General features: G+C 45.2%; 3 protein-coding genes across 4 annotated transcripts; 2 read left to right on the top strand and 1 right to left on the bottom strand.

The window, feature by feature from the left end:
* Positions 1–1,263: 1,263 nt before the first annotated feature.
* PIGZ (phosphatidylinositol glycan anchor biosynthesis class Z) lies at positions 1,264–3,368 on the top strand (the record flags this gene model as incomplete). Its single annotated transcript, XM_082288154.1, has 2 exons — positions 1,264–1,381; positions 1,807–3,368. The coding sequence occupies 2 exons, from the start codon at positions 1,264–1,266 to the stop codon at positions 3,366–3,368; spliced, it is 1,680 nt and encodes a 559-aa protein (XP_082144280.1).
* A 2,505-nt stretch (positions 3,369–5,873) lies between these two features.
* NCBP2AS2 (NCBP2 antisense 2 (head to head)) lies at positions 5,874–6,562 on the bottom strand. Its single transcript, XM_082287706.1, has one exon. It carries the CDS (start codon positions 6,557–6,559, stop codon positions 6,305–6,307), a length of 255 nt encoding a protein of 84 aa, XP_082143832.1. The 5' UTR covers positions 6,560–6,562; the 3' UTR covers positions 5,874–6,304.
* A 167-nt stretch (positions 6,563–6,729) lies between these two features.
* On the top strand, positions 6,730–10,385 carry NCBP2 (nuclear cap binding protein subunit 2). 2 transcript variants are annotated; one of them, XM_082287851.1, is made up of 4 exons: positions 6,730–6,912; positions 6,992–7,173; positions 7,948–8,086; positions 8,649–10,385. In XM_082287851.1, exons 1-4 carry the CDS (start codon positions 6,832–6,834, stop codon positions 8,718–8,720), a joined length of 474 nt encoding a protein of 157 aa, XP_082143977.1. In that variant the 5' UTR covers positions 6,730–6,831; the 3' UTR covers positions 8,721–10,385. The 2 variants fall into 2 exon arrangements, with proteins under 2 accessions (XP_082143977.1, XP_082143976.1); XM_082287850.1 differs by having other exon boundaries at positions 7,948–10,385.
* Positions 10,386–17,141: the final 6,756 nt, after the last annotated feature.

The raw sequence follows: 17,141 nt of genomic DNA, 5'->3' as shown, positions 1-17,141 counted from the left end.
TGTAGGTGAAACAAAGTACTTCACTTCTGAGTAGCCATTTCTACTGGCTGTAGCATTCAGGTTTTATTTTTATCCATAGCTGCACTAACCAGATGTTGCTGTGCTGCTGGCAAGCACTGTCCTCTTGACTGTAGAGACCACCTCATGATCCTGGGATGAACAGACATTTGGTGTAATAAAAACCTTGTAAAGCCAGATAGTAATCATGTAAATAAGTGAAAATAGCAAATAAACATCAGAAGTAAACACACTAACGAGACTCCAGCCTGGTAGCTAAACTACGGCTTTTCTGGGACATGAATATTTGCCTTTCCCTTTCACTGCCCACTGTTCCATTGCTCCCAGTTACTGGGGCTGGACTGGGACAGACTGATCCCAGCCCCCAGCTGTGCCTGATGGGGTGAGTGTGTCTGTGCGAGGAGCAGTGACGCCGTGCCCAGCACTCAAACCCATGACCACTGGCGAGCTGTGCCCAGCTGCGTCCCTGCTGTGTTTCTTCTCCTTGTGCTTTTGGTTAATTATGAAACAGTGCCTGAACATGAGCCGGTGTGTGCCCAGCTGGCCAGGACGGCCCATGGCATCCTGTCTGGCCTGTATCAGGAATAGTGTGGCCAACAGGACCAGGGCAGTGACGGTCCCCTGCACTTGGCACTGGTGAGGCCACACCTTCAGTGCTGCTTCCAGTTCTGGGCTCCTCAATCCAGGAAGGACACTGAAGTGCTGGGATGTACCCAGAGAAGGGTTTGGAGCACAAGTCCCATGAGAAAGCGGCTGAGGAGGCTGGAGGTGTTCAGCCTGGAGGAGGCTCCAGGGTGACCTTATTCCGCTCTACAACTCCCTGACAGGAGGGTGTAACCTGTGGGGGTCGGGCTCTTCTCCCAGGCAGTGACAGAATGAGAGAACACACTCCTAGAACTCTCAAACTGTGCCACGGGAGTTCAGGTTGGACATCAGGAGGATTTCACAGAAAGGGTGATTAGACACTGGAACGGATTGCCCGGGAGGCGGTGGAGTCACTGTCCCTGGGGGTGTTTAAAGAAAGGCTGGACGTGGCGCTGCGTGCCATGGTGTGGTCGACACGGTGGTGTTGGGTCAGGGGTGGCACCCGATGATCCCCGACTCGTTTCCAGCCCACTGATCCCCGGATTCCCCGACTTTCAGCCGGCCGGGGGCCGTGCGCATGCGCGCCGGGCTCCCGCTGCGGAGCCTCGTCCGTGGGCCGCGCGCCCCCTGGCGGTGCGGTGTGAGGGGGCCGGGGCCGCCATGGTGGCGCGGGCGCTGTGGGCGCTGCTGGCGGCGCTGCGAGCGGGCTGGTGCCTCCTGCCGCAGAGCGGGTACCTGCACCCCGACGAGTTCTTCCAGGCACCCGAGGTCATGGCAGGTAAGGCGTGCGCCCGGGAAAGGGTGGTCCCGCGCTGGCTCGAGGGGACGCGAAGCCGCACAGCCACGGGCACTGTGTCCCGCATCGCCGGGCGGACGGGTGTTCCCGAGGGATCCCGCTCCGTGACACAGCGCGTCCCGCAAGCCGGGCAGGAGAGGATCTGCAGGGCTGGCCGGGTGGGTGGGTTCCTGCTCTGTGCTGTCCACAGCGAGTGGCGCCTCGAACTACATTACCGTGACAGGCTTCTCGATGCTTTGTGGAAATGAATGGTACACTCCTAGACATGTCAAGATTGACGCCAGTCTTAAAAGTTTAGGAATTGCTCTGTATTGTGATGCCTGTTATACCAAGTAGGATCCCTAATGCTGAATTACTGAATAAAATGTTATTTATGTATGTATTTTTCTTTTTCTCTCCCTTTGTAGGAGATATTTTAAACCTACAGGTCTATTATCCATGGGAGTTCCTTTCCAGCTCTCCTTGCAGAACAGTTGTTTTCCCTTTAATGACATCAGGAGTTACATACTGGGTGATCAAGTCTTTGCAGCAGTTGGACATATGTTCAAGTTGCGTCAACAGCTACACTCTTCTTGTATCTCCTCGCCTGCTCTTTACAATCTTTTCTTTCATACTCGACTACAGTGTTTATCGATTAGCTCCTTATTGGGGAGCAGATCCATGGAAAGCACTGGTACTTCTTGCTGGATCATATGTCACACTGGTGTTTTATACAAGAACGTTTACCAACACACTTGAAGGACTCCTCTTTGCTCTTCTCATGGTACTGGTTTCTTCAAAAAAGTCCAGTGGCAGCTCAGCAGAGCCTACAAGCAGCTCTCTCATAGGTGTCATAACAACTGCTGGGTTTTTCAACAGGCCAACCTTTCTGGCGTTTGCTTTAATGCCCCTGCTTTACTGGGCCAGTTTAATTGTTGACTCTCAAAAGAGCATTAAAACTCTCATAAACCACTTTTTGAAGCTTATCCTATGTGCATGTTTTACTGCTATTGTTTTCATAACTGCTGACACCTTCTATTTTACCTCCGTGAGCTTAGACAACTTCTACAGCACTAACAAGAGCAGCCTAATTGATGTAATAGCTCAGTTACATGAGAAAATGGTAGTAACCCCCTTCAATTTTCTCAGCTATAATCTTAATCCTCATAATCTTGCACTGCATGGAAGTCACCCACGAGTTACACATTTTACGGTCAATGGAGTAATGCTGTTTGGGATCTTACATATTCTGGCCATTGGTGCTGGCTTTAAAATGCTAAAGAAATACGTCCATCAATTAATGCCGGTCAGATGGTGTTACCGTGGGCCACCTGGGCTGTTGATGCATTCCGAGGGCAGTCCAACATTGCTGCTGTTTTATTTTGTTCCTTTGGCATTTCTCTCCCTGTTCAGTCACCAGGAGCCTCGGTTTCTCATCCCTCTTATCCTGCCGTTGGTCCTGTTCAGCTCATCACCGAACAGAGCTGTGAAATGGAAACTCCTCCTTGTTCTGTTCAATCTTCTGGGGGCCCTTCTGTTTGGATGCTTACACCAGGGAGGGCTGATTCCCTGTTTGTTTCACTTGGAGCAACTCATCCATTCTCCAGCGTCCTCAAGCTATCCACGGCACTACACTCTGCTCTTTGCGCACACCTACATGCCTCCAAGGTCTCTGCTCAATATCAAGAAGACAGACATGCATGTGGAAGTCATTGACATGGCTGGGTCTGGAGAAGAAACCCTCTGCCAGACAGTAGAGGAGCAAGCAAGCAATTTTACCTGCAGCGACTGTCACATCTTTATTATAATCCCTGGTACGGTCAGAGCCACAATTACAAAGTGTGGTGTCTCATTCAGGAATGAGACTTTGATATTTCCTCACTTATCAATGGAAGACCCACCACGAATACCTGTCCTATCCAGTGGAAATTGGAGGAGTCAGTTAGGACTTTACATCCTTGAGCTAAACAGAGATCATCAGAGCCTTTAGATTTTAGGAGAACAAAGTTTTAGGTTTTTACTTTATTTGGGTGCTGTCTGATGGTGCTGTGAGACCTTCCTCCTTCACACACCCCCCTTTCAGCACCAGCAGTGGCACTGGGAGCTCTCCCACATCTCTTTATTCCCATTCCTCATGCTCTTAGGGTAGCCAGTTCTGGACAGAACCTGCTTTAAATTTGACTTATTCAGCCCTGTGGTGTTTCATATGAACTTTTGTAATTCTCCTGATGAGAGGGGATGAAATCAGAGTCCCCCAAAACTGTGATTGAAGTGTAGCTGTTTCCATGTGAGATTTATTTTTGAAAGCTCTTATAATCTCTGACAGGGTTTGGGGACTGCGGGGTGTTTACTGATAATAGGTATTAATTCAGCTGCTGGAGAGAGGTTACAGGGCTAGAAAAAAAACTGGTCTGACTCAGTAATCTTTTATTTTATGCTCTTTAAAATTCATTAGACCAGACTGCAGTCACAGTACTGTACCACTGTCTTGGGTGGGTCCATCTTGAAAAATCCCCAGCACTGATCTGGCAGAATCTGATTTAGAACATGGAAGATGCTTCAGCCTAAGTACTTGTGCTAAATCCCAGAATCCAAGCTTTGCCTGTTTAGCCTTCCTTGCCACAGTTCGGTCCTCGTGAACGTGTTACCCACGTACCGCCCCGGGCAGCTCGGGAGGACAGCGCTGTGATGGCATCAAGCGTGTCCGAGGTTCCGCGGCTGCAGATCGGGCGCTCCTTCCTGCTGCTCTGTCACGACTGTCACTCCGGCAGAGGTCCTGCGGGAGCTGGATTGAGGAGCTGCACAGGCAGAAAGCGGGTAACTGGGAGGGATTTAATCCTTCGTGACATTGGACCAGAAGAATCTCTGAACGGGCTCACCACAGAGCAGAATCCCTCGATTCCGGTGCCGTGGAGGGAAGGCAGCCCCGAGGGAGGAGCCGCATCCCCTGCGCCCCCTCCCCTTGCAGTAACTGCTCTCCATTAAATCAGCTCAGTGGGAATGACGGCTCATATCCTGGCTTTCCACTGGAGAGCAGTCTCCTTTTAGACTGGACACCAAGAACTGGGCTTCAGCTGACCATGGTGTATATGCTCAATAGCACAGAATGACCTACAATCTTTGGTTTTGCCTATGTGAACTTCTGGATCCAAAACATCCTGACTTGGCACATGCACTGTAGATCAAGCCTCTCTCTCTGAAACAAATCTGACATCTGAATTATTTCTGCTCACAAAGGTGGTAATGCTTTTGGCAGTTCTTCACCCACTCAACCTTACATAAGGTCTTAAGAGACAGGTTTTCAACAGAGACAAGAATAATACAGGTTGATGCCAGGCTCTAAAGAGAAGCTAGGAAAAATCAATGTGTGAGGGATTTGCCTGTATTTTCCAACCTATAGGTATGACCTAGATGTTTAGGGAACATAGCTCTTGTTCTCTTGTAAAGCATTTTGTGCTGCATTCCCTGTATGTTCACCCACATCCTTCATTCCTCATTGCTGACCTGCCTGTAAATTAAGGGAGTGTGTTTGGGGGAAGGCAGGGGGAGAGGAGGTGCCTGTCTGTTTGTACTGGTGACTCACAAAGTAGTATAAGTAGTTGTGAAAGCATTGTGACAGCTAATGTATTTTCAAAGTTAATTTTCTTTTTGCTCTCTTACACTGGGGTGACACAACTGTGTGCCACAGCTGGTACTCCATGTCCAGCTTCCCATTTTCAGCTTTCTTGAACAACCTTAGTCTTGATAATTATTTTCATAAAACTTAAGAATTCTGGCAGTCTGAGTGGGGAACATCTTGAAACTCTTGGGGGATGTAATGGAGCACCATTCCCATAGGATGATGACTGTTCTACCACTGCACAGGTAACCTGCATAGAGCCAGCAAGGGAACCTGGACTAAAAGTACCAGCTCAGATTGACAATATACTGCTTTTGTCTCACCACCCAGACCGTTACAATTTACACTGTAGATGGAGTTTCTCCATCCATGCACACCTGTCTTTGTTGGTGAGTTAATTTTACCAGCAGTGCAGGAAACTGTATCTCAGACAATGTACAAGGTTGTTCTCACCTGGAATGATACAAGTAACAGAAGTGACCCTCCCCAGTTAACTGAGCCTCTACTCAGCTGCATCAAACCGTGAAACATGCTCTGAAGGAAGGTTAACTGCTGTAGTGTCATAGATGTCATCAGATCCAGCATCTTAAGCAAACCTCCCCAATGCATTACACATGATGAATGCATCCTTTTCCATTACATATCTGTATTTCCCTTTATATGTAGGGTGGCTCTATTGGTCATTTATTTTCCCTGTAAACCCTTGCTACAATAGACTTGAGGTGTGCTTTTAGGATAGCTACTGAATTTCTTTTACCCCCCTGTAAGATGTCCATTATCCTGTCCATCATCATCAACACTTAAAACCCTTTTGGGAACAAAATTGTATCAAATATAGAGTATTACTGCTGTATACACAGACATTGTTACAGGTACTCCCGTGAGAATTGTGGTTTTATTTCAAGTTTTTAATCAAGCACCTGAAAGTGACAATCTTCACAGCATTGTAGATGATTATTACGTGAGTCTGCTTGTTCCTGAGAACCGTGAAACGTGTATACTGTCTTTGAAATGGAAATCCATCACACCGATGGAGGAGCAGCTTCCCGTGTTCATGCTTTCCGGAGGAGTCGTTTCAGGCCATGCGATGTGGAACGCACCGTCCAGTCCGCAGCTCGCCATCCACAGCCCGGGCACCGCCGGGGTCCGGAGCGGCTGCCGGGGCCCCGCTGTCACCAGCGCCCGGGGCCCTTCACCCGCCGGCTCCAACACACTGCGTGCGCTCGTGCGCTCGGCGCAGGAGAGCGGCGGCGGTTCCCGTCTCCTCCCCGGCGCTGTCCGCAGCTGCTTCCCGCTCGAAGCGGCGATCACGGCGCTGAGCCGGGGCGGCCACCGCGGCCCGGCCCGCGCGGCCACGGCCACCCCCGCGCGCGGGCGCCGTCCTTGAGCTCGGCGAGAAAAGCGTCGCGCAGGCGAAGCAAGCGTGGGGCCAGGTCGCGCTGGCCGCGGGTGAGGGCGGCGGCGGTGACCCGGGCGGCGGCGCGGATGGGCCGCGACTCCGAGAGCCGCTCCACGAGCCGCGGGCTGGACAGCAGCAGCAACAGCGCCCGCAGCAGCGCCATGACCACCACTCTCGCGAGACCCGGCGCCCGAGCGTCCCCACGCACGGGGCGTCCCGCGCCTCTCGCGAGAGGTGCCGCGCACCCCGCCCGCCGCACTCGCGAGAGCCGCGCAGCGCCTCGCCATTGGCTGCGCGGCCGGCGGCGCGTGCGCGGGGCGCGGGAGGGCGCCGAGGGGCGGCCGGGCTGGGGGGCGTCGGTCGGTGCTGGGCTGGGTAGGACCCGGCCGGGCCTGCTGGGTTGGGCTGGCCTCGGCCGGATCGGGCGGCGCCGCCATGAGCTCCGGAGGAACGCTGAGCATCCTGCGCAGCGACTCGTACGCCGAGCTCAGCCAGTACCGAGACCAGCACTTCCGGGTGAGCAGTGGCCGGGGGCGGGCGCCGCGCGGTCCGGCCGGGCCGGGCCGTGAAGTAACGCTGTGTCCTTGCGGCCCAGGGGACGCGGTACGACCAGGAGCGCCTCCTGAGGAAGAGCTGCACGCTTTACGTGGGGAACCTGTCCTTCTACACCACCGAGGAGCAGATCCACGAGCTCTTCGGGAAAAGCGGCGACATCAAGAAGGTCATCATGGGGCTGGACAAAGTGAAGAAAACCGCCTGCGGCTTCTGCTTCGTGGAGTATCCTTGTGCGGGGCGGCAGGAGCGGTCAGGGTGTGGGTGAACTGCTCTGCACTGCGGGCCCTGCGTCGCGGGAGAGCTCTCCGAGGATAAAATTAATCGTTTGCTAAAGCGTCTGTGGGAGACCCTGGTGAAAGAGGGCAATGCTGGGCTCACGGTTGGACTTGATGATCTTACAGGTCTTTTCCAACCGTGATTCTGCGATTCGAACATGCGCTGCATGTCGAGCGGGGTTAACAGATTGCTTTCGCTTTGATACTTTTAACACAGACATGCCTTAGGTAGTTGACCTCTGCAGTAAATTCATGTTCTCCGTGCCGAGGTAAAAAGGTCTTTCTTTTTGTACACACATACTTGTAAAGTTTCTGTTGGCATCTTTCATGCCTGTCACGTGACTTCATTATGTGCACGTTTCTGAGGATCATTCTGTTACTGGTTCTAGTGAATTCACCAGAATGGTGGAAGTTTGCAGCATGAATGGAGCATACCTGGGGCTTCCCACTCATTAGCAGTAGAACTTTGTGTTGTTAAATGTCAGCGTAATTGACAAACTTAATCCAATACATGCATTTTTGATGCTTGAATTCCTGCACGTTCCTGCCTTTCACTAGCAGTTTTCTCAGCTGGTGTAGTTTCAAAAAAGCAATTGCTTTTTGAAGTAACTGAGCAGGAACCTGGTTAAAGCAAAGACTTGGTTTTGTAGCTCATTTGATATTGTTCTTTTTTCCATGTGTTGAAAGTAGAAGTCCATTTTTTTCATTAACCTATTCTAAGGTATTATGCTAGAGGAGATGCTGAAAATGCAATGAGATACATAAACGGGACCAGACTTGACGACAGGATCATAAGGACAGACTGGGATGCAGGATTTAAGGAGGGTAGGCAGTATGGCCGTGGAAGATCAGGGGGACAGGTAGGTTGTTGTACTGCCTGGGGTTTTAAGGGAATGATGACTTTGCCAAACTTCTTGGTTTTGAATGAGCACAGAACAATTTCAGAAATAGCAACTTAGGGGTCATTGTTTAAGATAACACTGGAACACATCTGATCAATGGCAGTGTAATCCAATGAGAATAAATAACTCTTTCATATATTTCACTAAAAGTACTTGCAGAAACAACTCTTAGCTTCCTGGGGAGATAATACTTACAAGTAAGCCCAGAAAATGTAAGGGGCTGTCAGGAACACACAGGACAGCAGCTGGCTTACCCCAAGTGGAGCAGGTGGCAGTGTTGTACTGCTGAAGCCCGAGGCTGGCTATCCTTGCTTGGACTGTGTCCCCAGACACAATTAAAGAGCAAGTTGGGATATGCTGTTCTGGGCTTCTGCGTGATGCGCTTCTGTTTTGTCAATCAGCTCTGTGTAGCCACTTACATGTTGTGATGTCAGTATAACTGTATTCTAATGGTGTAACAATTTTGAGAAATTGTTTTTCCTTGTCTTTACTGGACTTCCCTTTCTCCCTCCTTCGTAAGGTCCGAGATGAGTATCGGCAAGACTATGATGCTGGAAGAGGTGGCTATGGCAAAACTGTTCAGTGCCAGTGACTCCTCAGCCTCACAAGAGAACCAAATCTACATTGTGAATGTCCCCAGGCACAAAGTAGGTCTGTGGCACATGTATTCACAGAAACTCCTATTCATGTTTCTGTGAGCACATCCTATGTTCAATACCTCTTCTGTTTTAATACCAGGGTCCAAAGCATTGCAGAGGACCTGGGAGCAAGGCTTTAAGCATTAGAATGTCTGGGGCTTTGGTCTCAACATGCTGCTGTAACTTACTGAAAGGAACAAAGATGTAACGTTATGGTGCTTTTTTCTTCTCTGGCAAAACTTGATTATTCTGCCACTGGGTTTTGTTTACATTGGTATCACAGGGTGGAGAGCAATGTTAAAGGATGATTGGTGGATGTTTCACAGATGAAAGAAAAGGCAAGGAGCCTGAAAAGGAAGTGGAATTTCTAAGGAAATTTTTCAATTTCTAGGGAAGACTTTAAGTTGCAGATTTTCTGGGGCTACTGGTTTAGCATCCTTTTTCACTGGTGCTGTTCCTAGAACATTAAATGAACAGACATAATAAAACAGATTGAGTTCAGGACTCAAAGTAAGAAGAGAGCAGGAAACACACCTCTGCAGTCTTCTCCGAAGTATAATTGTGATTGCATGACAGAAAACAGTAAATATAAGAATTACAGTAGCTGTTATTTCACAGTTTGAGTATTAGTATTTTGCCCTGTCTGGTAGCTCTCTACAGCCTTAATGTTTGAGGGTAATATCTTCCCTGTGCCTGTAAGGGGTGCATGAAGCCAAATCACCCCCAAAATGGGGTGTTTGAGGACCTGGGGTTATAATGAGAAAGTTTCTTCCCAAAATAGGTTTTCTATTTGAGAAACTTCATTTCAGACAAATTAAAAATAGTAACAGAAGAGTTTTGGGAGGAGCCCAAAACTTTCTACTGAGCATGTGATAAGAATGGCAAAAAAAAAATTTCAGGATTGTGTAGCTTGTTGGGTTTTGGTTTTTTTATTTCCCCACTGGATCCTGTTCATACTGCTTATCGATATGTTGGAATTTTGGTGTACTGCAGGCATAAGTTTAAAAAATGTGATCCCAAGATCAATGAAATTGACCTGCTGAAATGAAATCATTTAAAAGGAACTGTTACAGGGCTTTGGAATTTCTTCATGGACTTCTGAGTTCCATGTGAATGGCCATTCATAAAGGTTTGTCCAAATGTTGTCCATGATTCCTTAGAAACCTTTAAGGGTATGTGGAAGTTGACTTTTACTCACTGAAGGTATTTAGGAAATCTTGATGTGTTTCTTGTGTACAGTTAGTCACAACTGTTACTTTAGGTTGCAAAACCAGTGAGATTGAACAACTGCTTACTTAGGAAATGTGGTTTTGGGTGGGCTTTGAGGTTTTTTGGCATGTAGAGTAAAGCTAGATTTTTGGGATCACTTAGCACTGGTCTGCAAACAAGACTTGGAACAAAGTTATCTTTTCCAATACAATACATTTTATTCTGAGTTTACAGCCTGTAATCTGCTCTAGAACATTGCTGAAGTTTATTTTTCATTGTATCAACTTTGTATAAAAAATGTGTTGCCAAAAACTCTAAAGTCACTTTCTTTAAAATAAAGCTGCAACATTAAAATGGTTTGTTACTCTTTTTTTTTTTTTACAGAATCAGTTGTATTCAGAAAGGAGCTGTATTCAGACTCTTGGCCACATCCTTTGTTTTAGTCTCTTTTAAGATGGAGAGAATGAATATTCTTTCCCTTTGACTGGATTTTCAGCCTTATTCATTTCTTACTGGAATTCTGAAAGGTGTTTGGTTAATGCTCTTCATTCTGGTTTGGATTTCTTTGGGTTACAGGACAGAAATTGTGTACTGATAGTGAAGTAAATGTGAAAATCTTTGGTGTGTAAAAAGTAATTTTCTAGGTGATCTTCCTTACAAAAATGAGGTTTAAAATTGTTTTTTATTGTAAGTACTGCCAGACAGTAATTCTCAAATGAAATGGAGGTGGTAATAAGATTGTCACAACAATTACTGTTCTTTGCTGCTTATATGCAGCGGGTCTGGAAAGAGTCTGTTTTAAAGTGAGATTTTCTGTTTTGAGAGAGATACCAATCAAAATGGGAGTTAAAACCACGTGATGTGTCATGTGAACTCTTAGAATCTCAAAAGCTCATATAGAGGAAATTGAACATGGTTTGATTGTTGCCTTCCCTAATTGAAATGAGATCTGGGTCTGCTGAACCTAGTGTTTAATGAAAGGAACTGAATCAAGTTTTTGAAACTTCCTCTGGAGACTTCTACAGCTTTCTGACATGCTGGTGCAGTGTGATTAGGTTGTCTCAGAAGGACAGAATCTCCCATGCTTCTTGGACATGCTACTTCATTACAATTAAGAGCGCTTTCATGGAAGTTCAAGCTCTGTGTTAGTGTTTCTAGGTACTTTTTCATCTTAATTAGCTACTTTTATGGAATTGTATCCATAAAGAAAAACAGCAGCTAAGAATATGAGTGTAAACTTAGATATGCCTTGATGGAAGGGAGGCTGTTAGAAATTAAAGCAGTGACAGCTTCAGTCTCTCCCTCAGACTGGTGCAGGCTCATAGGGTGATTTACATGCCTCTCTTAGGCAGCAATGGCTGCAAGTAAGATTTGTATTCACAGCATTTGAATCTTGGTATTACAGGGTAAAATGAGTGGAGTGTAAAAGCATTAGAGGCATTTGTTTCCAGTGACTGACAAAATAATCCCATTAGCAGTGTCTCACTGCAGGCTCATTCCAAGGTGGTCTGTGTGTTAGGTTACTTCACTGCCTGGTGCAGTAGACATGTTCCTGCTCAGGTTGGTGCATGCACAACAGCTGTTGGTGTTAATAGTCCTTTCTACACAGACAGTTCTGAAAAAAATATTGAAATGATTTCAGCTAGTATCCAGCACTTCATCTTCCACATCCTGTTGGATTAGGCTTCTTGTGAAGGTAAAAATTTATGAAAACTACTAAAATTGACATGGTTTGTACATGGTTTCATCTCTAGATGAAAGACAATTCTAGTCAAAGGAATGCAATCCACAGGGACTGACCTGCTCATAAACTGTTGTTTATTAGCGTTCCTAAAGCACAAATTGTACCTTATGCCAGAGCATATAAATGAAGACAAATTAAGGTGTACATTTTTCTTTGCAGTTTCAGGTTTCTGCTCCTAGCTGAGTGTATTTGGTACTTTCAGGTGAATATGGAGCCTTACCCACTGCAGGTAGTGTACTGAAAAATGAGAGATGGTGGAGAGAGTGTCCTGGGCTTCCAAACATTGTGTTTTTGAATCCATAAAATGATAGTATTTGTACATTAAGACTGTGTAACTGCACAAAGGTAGGAAGTATTTTGCACCCCTGCCAGTAGAGGACAAAGTTGCATGAGAAGAAAGTTTGCTGACCTTGAGAAACTCCTTTCTGAAAGCAGGAGAGATCAGTTCTTGTGTCAGGCTTCCATAATTTTTGAGGATCACCTTCCTGCCATTCTGCTTCCCAACCTGCTTTCTGAGATGTGCTTTACTTCACTGAAGTAATATTTTCCAAGATTATTTTAGCTTCTACCTGAAGGCCATTTGAGTGTCTATTTGGGTTCTTTCCAGAAAACAAAAAAAAAAAGATAAATAGGAAGCCGGAGTAGTCTTTGCAGCTCGGAGTGGCTGGTGAGTTCAGATGTGACGTGAATGTTTCCTTCAGCAGGAAGATGAAGTTTGAGCGTGGAGCACCCGAGGGGCAGCTCCGGGAGCTGTCGGTGGCCCCCTCTGGTGGCGAGCGGCGCGGGGCAGGGGCTGCAGTTGTGCTGTCGAGATTTTACTTTGATTTGGTTGTAGAAATGACTAAAAACATGATTTTCATCAAGGAGATAATTTTAATCTGTAGACCATTTCTCAGAGTGGAGGCAAACGGAGGTCAGGATTTGCAGGTTTGTAGCCCATTGCTGTTATCTCTGTTTAGCAACAGCTTAATTACCTTTTCCACTGGATTGTGATATGCAGTGGTGTGTGGTGACTTCTCTCCCTGCTCCCAGCAACCTCTTTGGATCTTGCCAAAGCACACCCATGATATTGGAGGAGGGCTTGACTCTAAGATACCCAATCCGTGTTTCACAATCTCACATTAATTGTAGTTTGTGTTACTGTGCCAGCAGATCTTGTGCCAACAGTCTGTTTTTCGGTCTCTAGCAGGTTATAAATTGAAGTTCTCTATTGCACACGAAGTAAATGTCTGCAGCTTGACAAGAAGTTAGGCAGGGTTTTAAATGTCTGGTTTGTCTCTGTAGAGTCACAGTAGTCCTTAAGGGACTTTGCAGGCTTAAATGTCTGTTGCTTCTGAGTATCCCTATGGCAAAGTGCCCTTTTATTTAATCTTAAAAATTTTTTGTCTGATTCATAGGAGGCTGATGCTGTGTATGACAAGCCTGTGGTGGATGAGGTGCTTGGTCTCCTCAGTCCTCGTGCTGGCAGGGCTGTCTTTGCTAACTAATATGTTTCACAGCACAGTAACAGGTGAGAGTAAAGAAGACACACAAGTAGGTGCAGTAATCCCAGTGTGCATGACCTGAGTGAAATGTAGATTATTATTTTTTTTCACATTTGGACAAATACGAGTTATTCCTGGTGTAGGATTTTATTGCTTTGAAGGTGCTCCAGCAAATGCTTTTGAAAACCCTTTCACACCTGTTCAGTAAGAGTTGCAGTCCTGCTTGAATATTCCTCCCAGAATCTTTCTCTTTGTCCTCCAGTGCTCATCTCTGACTACATAAAACCTGCTTGTATTTTGTTCTGTTATCCTCCTACCAAGTCTAGACAAAGCCAGTTGTTTCTGCCCTGACAGGAAAAGCTGCCACTGTTCCAGAGCCTGTATGAGGGGCTGAGTCAGGATTTCTGACACCAAGTTGCATAGAGAAAAAGTGAAATACCTTCCATCAAAAACCAATGTGAATTAAGGTTTACTCAGTTAATGACTGGGAAGACATCTTTCTTGTGTGCCTTGATGAGTATGTTTGTGAAAAGAAGACTGTGTATTAAATAATTTTGTTGGGTTTCATTTATTTAATTGGAGCTGTTTCTGATTTCAAGGTGGGCCATCTCATAATTTTTCTGGGACTGATGTTTTCCAAGTAGAATGGTATTGAACCACAATTTCTGTTTTTTTCAGGTAAAATTAAAAGACATCTTTTCTCATAACATAATTTGAAAACAAATGAGAAATAAGATTTGCTATTTTGCTGTTTATCCAGTTACATGCAACATAAATATCAGAATAAATTAGTCTAATTGAGTCACCTTGTCATTACATTTCTGAACAGTGAAGCTTTTCCCTTCTGTACCAATCGCTCCCTGGAAGCAACAAGGTGCAAAGAAAATTCCGATTTTCTAGTTAGAATAGGTAAGAATATGTTAAGTGCTAATAATACATACTTGTATTATAGTTGTACATCTGTACCTCACATACACTTTGAATTGCATTAGAGTGTTTTTGTTTCAGTTTTCTGACTTTATTACTGTAAAATAATGCTCCTATTTTTTATGCTTTGTGTCTTCATTTTATGGGGAATCTTCCCGTTATGAGAAAGTGCTGCTAGTCTGTTCAAATTAATTGATTATGAGTTGGTCCTTTTTGTTGTGTGTTTGATTTTCTGTAATATTGTTTCATATCTTAAATTACTTTTTTGAAAATAAAAGCCCTGTCAGCTGCTCCTGCTGCCACAAGATGTCGTGAGAAGCCATGTCTGGCTCCAGGATGAGTCAGGGCTGCCAGGATTCTCAGTCAGCTGAGGAGCTGTTGTGGAAGGAACGATGTGTTCTGAAAGCATCTCATCTCACTGTGTAGCTAAAGCAGCATCTGCATTTCTTGAAGAAACTCTTGCATATTAGAATTCTGCTTGAAACAAAAGTGACTGGTGACTGATTAAACTGTCTTCTACATGTCCTGAAGCAGTAGAGTTAGGAGTCCCTTAAGGTTGCTGATGTGTGGGATGCCTCACAACAGCATGCACCATAGAACTGAAAGGTTGTGCAGGCTGGCAAAGGACTGGCATGTGATTTGGGTTTTGTAGGGGTTTTCCCCCCTTTGAATTTACTCCAGTAAGAGGAAGAAAATATTTCCACAAACTGGAAAGAACTTCTTCCCATTAAATCTGCACTTTTGCTTGTACTTTAAATTCCCAGCTGAATTTGCTCTTTGGAATCTTTATATTAATGTGAAAAAGCCTTCAAGCAGCAATCTTACAAAGTTCCATCCTGCACAGATGCCAGGAGCAGGTGTGTGCTGGTATCTGAGCTTGCCAGGGGGACATTCAGGAGAGATTTTAAAGTTACTCAGATCTCTCACACCCCTCCCTGAGTCATGGTGGATGTTTTGATGCATTGTTTTATAGGGTACAGTCCTGTCAGGAACTTCTATCTCCCATGGAGTTCAGTGAGATCTGTGTGCATAGTGCTAAATTACTGGATGTGTTTTAATGAATTTTGTCTACTTAATTCTCCATAAACTAAGCATGTAACATGCTGAGACACCAGGCAAATTCTTGAAAGGCCTTTGGGAACAGCATTGACTCCTGAGTTGTATCTCAAAGTGAGTTAGGGAAGCTGAGCAAAACAGTGTCACAAAAAGTAATGAGAGCATTTTGAAAGGGATTCTAAAAATTTCTCAGGATAATTGTCCAAAATCACGTGCAGGACAGAATTTTTCTCAGAATCCAAGGCCATGATGGCCAGCAATATTACTTGGTTTACAGAGTTTGACAGGAAAGACATTGCTGGAAGGATGTGAAAGGTGAGGGAAGATTCCAGCTGATTTGTCAGTAATTCAGATTCTAGACACAAAATGGTCATCAAGGCAAAATTAATTAAACATTGAAAGAGGCTCAGAAGCCTGAATAAATATGTGGTGTCCATCAACAGTCCCTGGACACGGTGTTGATTCTGTGTTTAATCATAAATTTTCCCCTAAAGATGTTTAATTGAACTAAACCAGGTGTGAGAATGGCTCATTCCCTGTTAGAAATCAAAATCACTTTGATGTCCGTGAAGGAGTGGTGCTGTTCCTCATGCTCTGTGAACTGTCCTCCTGGCTGGGCCAGGTGCTGGGCAGGCTGGAGCTCTCCCTAAGCAGTGCACACCTGGGCAGGCACAACACCCTCCTTGGTGACAATATGGAACTGAGAACTGAAGAATGAGGCAGGGCTCCAACTTCTGACAAATTTGAAGGTAATTAACTATTCCCAGACACAGAGTTGTTCTGAGAGAGGAGCAAACATACCATGCGAAGCTGAATGCTGCAAGTACCAAAGCTTTCAAGGTCTCAGGGTTGTGGTGGGCTCTGGCAGTGGAGCTGGATGGGTAGCACTGCAGAGAGCCTGTTTGCACTGGAGGTTTGCAGCAGAGTGGGTCTGACTGACTCATCTGAAGGATGGTCAGTGTTCAGCTGGTGAAGGCTGCAGAGCCTGTACTGTGGCTGCCTTCTGTGGAGAACGTCTGGCTGCTTTTCCCTGCACGCATGGCGCTGCTGCAAAGCTGATTTCCCTTTTTTAATGGTTGTGGCAGGTGCCTGCTCTGTTCAGGAAGGGGGCTGCAGTGCAACTATTAAGTCTAGGAGAATTTTATTATTTTGTGGATATATGGATACGTCCACATGAAGTTTAGTCTGGATTGAACTTCATGTGAGAGTACTGGAATCTATATTTCAGGTTTTTAATATTTTACATTTTAATAGATTTTAAGTGAATATGTTAGGGCACATAAAATGCAGAACTGCCTCTCAAGAACTGCTTTTTCATGTTAACCAGAAGTTTATACTGGGCTATGCAATTTAACAAGGAAATTCTCCTCTCTTAGCTGCATATCGTTACAATCCTAGGAAATTAGCTTCTTTGTGATTTCCAAATACACCATATCTGAACAAAGTCAAGTGTAAGTATAGTGTAATAGGGCTTTTTTAAAAGCAACTTTTAATTTATTGTAATTCCAAGGCATAATTGATTTTCTAGTTTAGAAAGCATATAATAAAAATACATTTTGTGTTAACATTTTAAAATAATTCAGTATTTTTAAAGATTTTTTTATTGCTGAATATGTTGTTGCCAGAACTTCTATCAGTGACAGTATAACTTACAGTAGAGATGTGAGAGACTGAAACTGCAAAGGAATAGTGGTGACAAAAGATAGAAATAAAGCATCAATTTCTATTCAGCCTTCCTTTTAAATGGAGGAAAGGTGTTCCACATTTGTAAGGATTATATTGTTGCTTTTCAGACATGATTCAAAGATAGGTATTGAAAGAGGGAAGGTATAAAACATAATTATGTCATTAGGAATTCTAGTTCCATTCAAATAGGAAATACTCTATTTATGATCCTTAAAGAAAGCCCTCAGGTCATGAACAGTATTTCCATTTGTTGAGAAAAATCTCAGAAT

The sequence above is a fragment of the Coloeus monedula genome (genome assembly GCF_965178545.1).
Source record: "Coloeus monedula genome assembly, chromosome: 10".
Lineage (NCBI taxonomy): Eukaryota > Metazoa > Chordata > Aves > Passeriformes > Corvidae > Coloeus > Coloeus monedula.
This window is presented reverse-complemented; position numbering and strand designations above follow the sequence as displayed.

Excerpts from the sequence above, each read along its gene's own strand:
- NCBP2AS2 (XM_082287706.1), bottom strand. The coding sequence starts at position 6,559 with ATGGCGCTGCTGCGGGCGCTGTTGCTGCTGCTGTCCAGCCCGCGGCTC.
- NCBP2 (XM_082287850.1), top strand. The coding sequence starts at position 6,832 with ATGAGCTCCGGAGGAACGCTGAGCATCCTGCGCAGCGACTCGTACGCC. Across the intron at positions 6,913-6,991 it reads ACCGAGACCAGCACTTCCGG|GGGACGCGGTACGACCAGGA; the intron begins GTGAGCAGTGGC and ends CTTGCGGCCCAG. Across the intron at positions 7,174-7,947 it reads TGCGGCTTCTGCTTCGTGGA|GTATTATGCTAGAGGAGATG; the intron begins GTATCCTTGTGC and ends ACCTATTCTAAG.